Raw genomic sequence first — 6,000 nt, 5'->3', positions numbered from 1 at the left:
AAGAATATCATATTTAGACTAATTGATCATGTTTTGAAACATTACGAAATTAAGTACATGTTTTAAATGGTTGCGTAACAATGACAACAGATTGGTGTATGACGATATACGCACGTCATACAACAAAGAAGTGGAGAGAGAGATCGAAAGTTATGGTTGTAAAACCAAAACTGCACAAAAAACGAATGACAATTAAAAACTGAAAACATTGCCTATTTTTTTTATTGGCCCACACAAACAGTAAACACAATTCCGTCACAGCAATCACATGTGTTTCACTTAAAAGGAAGACAAGAATTAAATGATTGGAATAAAATGTTCTGTTAAATTGCTGGCACAGACGATAAAGCTTTTTTATTCCTTTGATTTTGCTAGGCTCTTAGGGCTAACATGTTTGAAAAGGATAAGGATATGGTAATGCTTATGAATGAAGAAATGCTAATTGCGAGCCTTGCTGTGTCACATGCTAGGGTTGGCTCTGTGGTGTGTGTGTTTGAACGCTCGCCGTAGCCTTGTATATGTCCCCTCGCTGCCTCCCAGGCTGACGTGGTGAGTGTGAGACCAAACACCGAGCTCATCGTTACCGTGACAGCGGCCTCCTCAACCAACCGTCCCGCAGTCAGCCGCATCCTCAGCAACAATGAGACAGGTGGGATCACAGAACCGCCATACACTCACACACTCTCATACACTCACACACTCACACACTCACATACACTCACACACTCTCACACACTCACACACTCTCATACACTCACACACTCACACACTCACATACACTCACACACTCTCATACACTCACACACTCACACACTCACATACACTCACACACTCTCATACACTCACACACTCACACACTCACACACTCACATACACTCACACACTCTCATACACTCACACACTCACATACACTCACACACTCACACACTCACATACACTCACACACTCTCATACACTCACACACTCACACACTCACATACACTCACACACTCTCATACACTCACACGCTCACACACTCTCATACACTCACACACTCACACACTCACATACACTCACACACTCTCATACACTCACACACTCACACACTCACATACACTCACACACTCACACACTCACATACACTCACACACTCTCATACACTCACACACTCACATACACTCACACACTCACACACTCACATACACTCACACACTCTCATACACTCACACACTCTCATACACTCACACACTCACACACTCACATACACTCACACACTCTCATACACTCACACACTCACACACTCTCATACACTCACACACTCACACACTCACATACACTCACACACTCTCATACACTCACACACTCACACACTCACATACACTCACACACTCACACACTCACATACACTCACACACTCTCATACACTCACACACTCTCATACACTCACACACTCACACACTCACATACACTCACACACTCTCATACACTCACACACTCACATACACTCACACACTCACATACACTCACACGCACACATTCACACACATGCATGCACACATACATATTTTGTGTGCGCGCAGGAATCCTATTTATTCCTGGATTAAGAGTGCAGAGTGCAGCCTCAAACATACGCTCCAAGACACGCACGCAGGCAGGCAGGCAGGCAGGCAGGCAGGCAGGCAGGCGCACACACACACACACACACACACACACACACACACACACACACACACACACACACACACACACACACACACACACACACACACACACACACACACACACACACACACACACACACGTTATAGCAGAACTATCGACAAATCTGACAGGAGATTTGTATAACTGTATCTCAATCCATGTGTGCAAAATAGGATTAGCAAACGTGTAAAATATTGTCTAAATGTGTGCTGAGAATGTGTACAGGAAGGCATTATGTAAACGTAAAAATCTTAGATCTTGTAAATGTGTGAACAAATCTGTTACTGCAAAAATTTACATAAATTGCTGAAATGGCTGAAAAGTAGTAGAGTATTTTACTCCAAGATCACTGGGGAATACTTCCGACTAGCGGTATGCAGGCTGTATAGCTACTGATGCACACAGACCAATCCCCACACATTTGCATATCGCCACATGCATTTGCAGATCACTGCCTCTGCAGAAAGGAAGCAGCGTGTAAAGAGATTACCAATTGACAGGCTCGTCGGAGTTGTAACAGATTACTTGTCTGTATTTCCAGCTCATGGAGCAAACTTTTTTATTCCTTGACTCTTATACCTTTAACCCCCCCCCTCTCCCCAAGCAGTTGCTGCCCCCACTGATCTGGTGGGAGAGCCGGTGGGCTCCAACGGCATTCTGCTCACGTGGCGCCCCCCCGACGACATCTCCGTCGAGGCCTACATTATCAGGTATCTCCTCGTCATCATCGTCATCGTCATGGGAAACCCACAAACCGATGTCCCTCTGGATGCTTCACGTCTTACCTGTTGTTCATGGCTCCACTCTCTACAGATACAAGGAGGTATGCCCGTACCCCGACACCAACTTCAAGTACGTCACCGTCCTTAATATCGCAGAGACTCTCCTGAACACCTTCGTCCCAGGGTCCACCTACGGCATCCAGGTACCGGCCCAATATCGGTGTACGTGCATGCATCCCGGGAGACGAGAACGCATGTCGATGAAAGATTATTTCATGCAAGGCCCTAAAAATATAATTTGGTTTGATGCAGCGTGATCGTAGGAAGACTCATTGTAGGCACCCACATCATAGGATACAAAGATGTAAGGACCTAAAAGGTGAAGGCAAATGGGGTCCTCACGGTCTGAACTGGGAACATGGTCAATTGGCCACACATATCTTGGCTACAATGGGCATACAAATGCAAACTAAAACAACACTTTGAAAGGGAGTGTGGAAGGTTGCTACCACTTTGTGCAAGGAGAAGCCATACAGGTCTATCAAACTAATTTTAAAGTAAAAAAGGTTATTAATGGAATTAAATGGAAGTGAGTGTCGACAAAAGATAATTAAGTTAAGGTAATAAAATGTATTATTATTATTATTATTATTATTATTATTATTATTATTATTATTATTATTATTAATAATAATGTCTGGAGTTATATTGTAGGATCACGTTTGCATGTTTTGATGTGTTACATGCAAAATTGTATTATACTAAATGGGCTTTAATATGCATTATCTTGTTCAATAATTTATCCTGGTTGAATTATTGATCATGTAAATAGATCTATGGATAATCCCTTTCCACTGTCTGTTGTTATTGAGCTTGAATGTGATCACGCTTATTAGTTTTCAGAATTCATTAACCCAATGAACTTCATTGAAGCAAACTGGTTGAGTGTGTGTGTGTGTGTGTGTGTGTGTGTGTGTGTGTGTGTGTGTGTGTGTGTGTGTGTGTGTGTGTGTGTGTGTGTGTGTGTGTGTGTGTGTGTGTGTGTGTGTGTGTGTACGTGTGTGTGCGTGTGTGCGTGTGTGTGCGTGCATGCGTGTTTGTGTGCAGATGTAATGGAGAGAGAGAAAGAGATAGGGAGATAGAAACACTCACACACTATGAGTGAGTGTTGTTGCCTTGACAGTGTGCACCTATAATGTTACTCAGAGTGCTCTTTATATTTACTATTGTGGGCCAAACATTTAATGATTTGTGTTGACATTAATGTGTTGTCATTGGTGATATCGTCTGTTGTTTGGTGGCTGACAAATTAATTCCCTGAAGCATGTTGACCGCACTGAAGATAAACACCTCAGGTGGGTCTCATGACCACACCTTACCTTCCCATGAATTAATTAGCAAACGCCACCCTTACTCTGTCTTTCTGTCACTCTCTCGAAGAAGAAGAAGAAGAAGAAGAAGAAGAAGAAGAAGGACTTATAATGAAAGACTCGCTTCTTACTCCTATCTTCACCTTCCAAAAGAGTTATCCTCTATAATCTACCCCCATTTTTTGAAGATGACTGATTGGAAAGGATCCTGTTCAGATATGCCAAACAAACTGCTGCTTAACCTATTCTACCCGGCTCTAAATGGCCGGATCAGGTTCATGTAGAAAGTTTTCGAAGGCAAACATTTATCATTTCAAATGCAGGGCTTCCGAATTTGGATGTGGATGTGAAATTGATGGAGGAGGGGAAGGAATATGTGTTATATTCATTTCCTCTAACAGCATGAAGGGTTTTGTACGTGGAAAACAGACAATTTAAAATATCATGCCCCATGTTGTCTAATTTGATTTTGATGAATATGAGGAATCACTCATGGAGAATGTGCTGCAACCTTTAGTGGGGGAAAATGTAGATGTTCTGGAGCAGCTTGTTCAGAAGGAGCAGTAAGTAATATTTCTTATTAGACCGAACAAATTCCTAGGCGACACAAAGGGTCAGCGTAAAATAAGCACTGTACAGAGCCAGGGAGGTGACATGGAAGTAATCTGTTGATAAAGATATGTAGCATGTGCGCTTAAGTAAGTCACACGGCGCTTTAAGTAAAACGCACGCACGGTTTACTAAAGCCCCCCCCCCCCCCCCCCCCCCCCCCCCCCCCCCCCCCCCCCCCCCCCCCCCCCCCCCCCCCCCCCCCAGGGCAAGACTAGGGTGGCAGCTGATTTTGCATACTGTGAAAGGACAAATGGTGCTATGGTGGTGTCATATGCTCAATAGACTATATTTAAGACAATTGGGGTTTGTGTTTGTATTTTTTTGTTTGATTCAAATAAGGGGAAATAAAATTGTGTTTCAAAGTCAAAAGTCTCTCTCTCTCTCTCTCTCTCTCTCTCTCTCTCTCTCTCTCTCTCTCTCTCTCTCTCTCTCTCTCTCTCCCCCTCCCTCTCCCCCTCCCTCTCTCTCTCTCTCTCTCTCTCTCTCTCTCTCTCTCTCTCTCTCTCCCCCTCCCTCTCCCCCTCTCTCTCCCCCTCTCTCTCTCTCTCTCTCTCTCTCTCTCTCTCTCTCTCTCTCTCTCTCTCTCTCTCTCTCTCTCTCTCTCTCTCTCTCGCAGGTGGCAGCAGAGACGTCTGAGGGTGTGGGGTTATACAGCAAGACTTCGTACATGAAGACGGCAGAGGCCGGTGGGAACCACAGAGACTGTACACAATAAACAGATCACATATATCTACATACACACAATACCAAAAGCAGCAATGGAAATGTGAATTATATGAAACAGGATGTACCGTTGAGGTAGACATTATGAAGAATATACAAAAAACTGTATATAACTCCATTATTATATACATTGTGTTCTGTTCCCTGCAGCCCCCGGCCTGGTTACCAATATGACGGCGGTAGCTGTGAACCACACCTTTGTGATGGTCACATGGTTCCTCCCCCGTCGTATCAACGGCCTCATCACCAAGTTTGCACTGAAAGTCAAACACGCCCGCACCAGCCAGACTGTCCGCATGCTGGAGCTGAACGCAGAAGACATCATGGCGGGAGCTCTGCCCCACTGCAACGTAGGCTCTCTCTCTCTCTCTCTCTCTCTCTCTCTCTCTCTCTCTCTCTCTCTCTCTCTCTCTCTCTCTCTCTCTCCCTCTCCCTCTCCCCCTCCCCCCCATGTTTCACGGTGTAGGCCTATACTGTCTCCATGTCCGCGTGCGTTTCCTAAGCATGACGATCTGCGTCCAGGACGCCGCAGACATCCTGACCCGCGGGACCACCAGTCCGGCGGAAATGACGGCCTCCGCCCCCTCCATCACAGAGTCTGCGGTGCCCCCCGCCGCGGCCTGGAGCGTGCCCATCTCGGTGGGCGTGGACCAGCTGAGGCCCTACACCGCCTACCTGTTTGAGGTGTCGGCCTTCATCGCGGAAGGGGAGGGGCAGGTCGCCTCCTACATGGTCCGCATGCCCGAGTCAGGTACGCTGCACATGCTGTGCACATGGCCTGCGCAAGAACCACATGAGGACGCTAGATAGAGCTTTGTCACACCTGTGTCGCTACTGACTCATCATTTGTGTGATGATGGACACCTGTGTTGTTTAATTGTTGCTGTTTCGTA

General features: G+C 45.6%; 1 protein-coding gene across 1 annotated transcript in view; it reads left to right on the top strand.

The window, feature by feature from the left end:
• The window catches only part of ptprq (protein tyrosine phosphatase receptor type Q), a 33,096-nt gene that overhangs the window by 3,994 nt on the left and 23,102 nt on the right, over window positions 1-6,000 (top strand). Inside the window, exons 6-11 of the mRNA XM_030366153.1 lie at window positions 541-649; window positions 2,288-2,390; window positions 2,494-2,605; window positions 5,001-5,070; window positions 5,258-5,457; window positions 5,630-5,858. Of these exons, the coding sequence (XP_030222013.1) occupies window positions 541-649; window positions 2,288-2,390; window positions 2,494-2,605; window positions 5,001-5,070; window positions 5,258-5,457; window positions 5,630-5,858 (823 nt within the window). The remainder of the gene's footprint in view (window positions 1-540; window positions 650-2,287; window positions 2,391-2,493; window positions 2,606-5,000; window positions 5,071-5,257; window positions 5,458-5,629; window positions 5,859-6,000) is intronic.

The sequence above is a fragment of the Gadus morhua genome, chromosome 9, assembly GCF_902167405.1.
Source record: "Gadus morhua chromosome 9, gadMor3.0, whole genome shotgun sequence".
Taxonomy (NCBI): domain Eukaryota; kingdom Metazoa; phylum Chordata; class Actinopteri; order Gadiformes; family Gadidae; genus Gadus; species Gadus morhua.
This window is presented reverse-complemented; position numbering and strand designations above follow the sequence as displayed.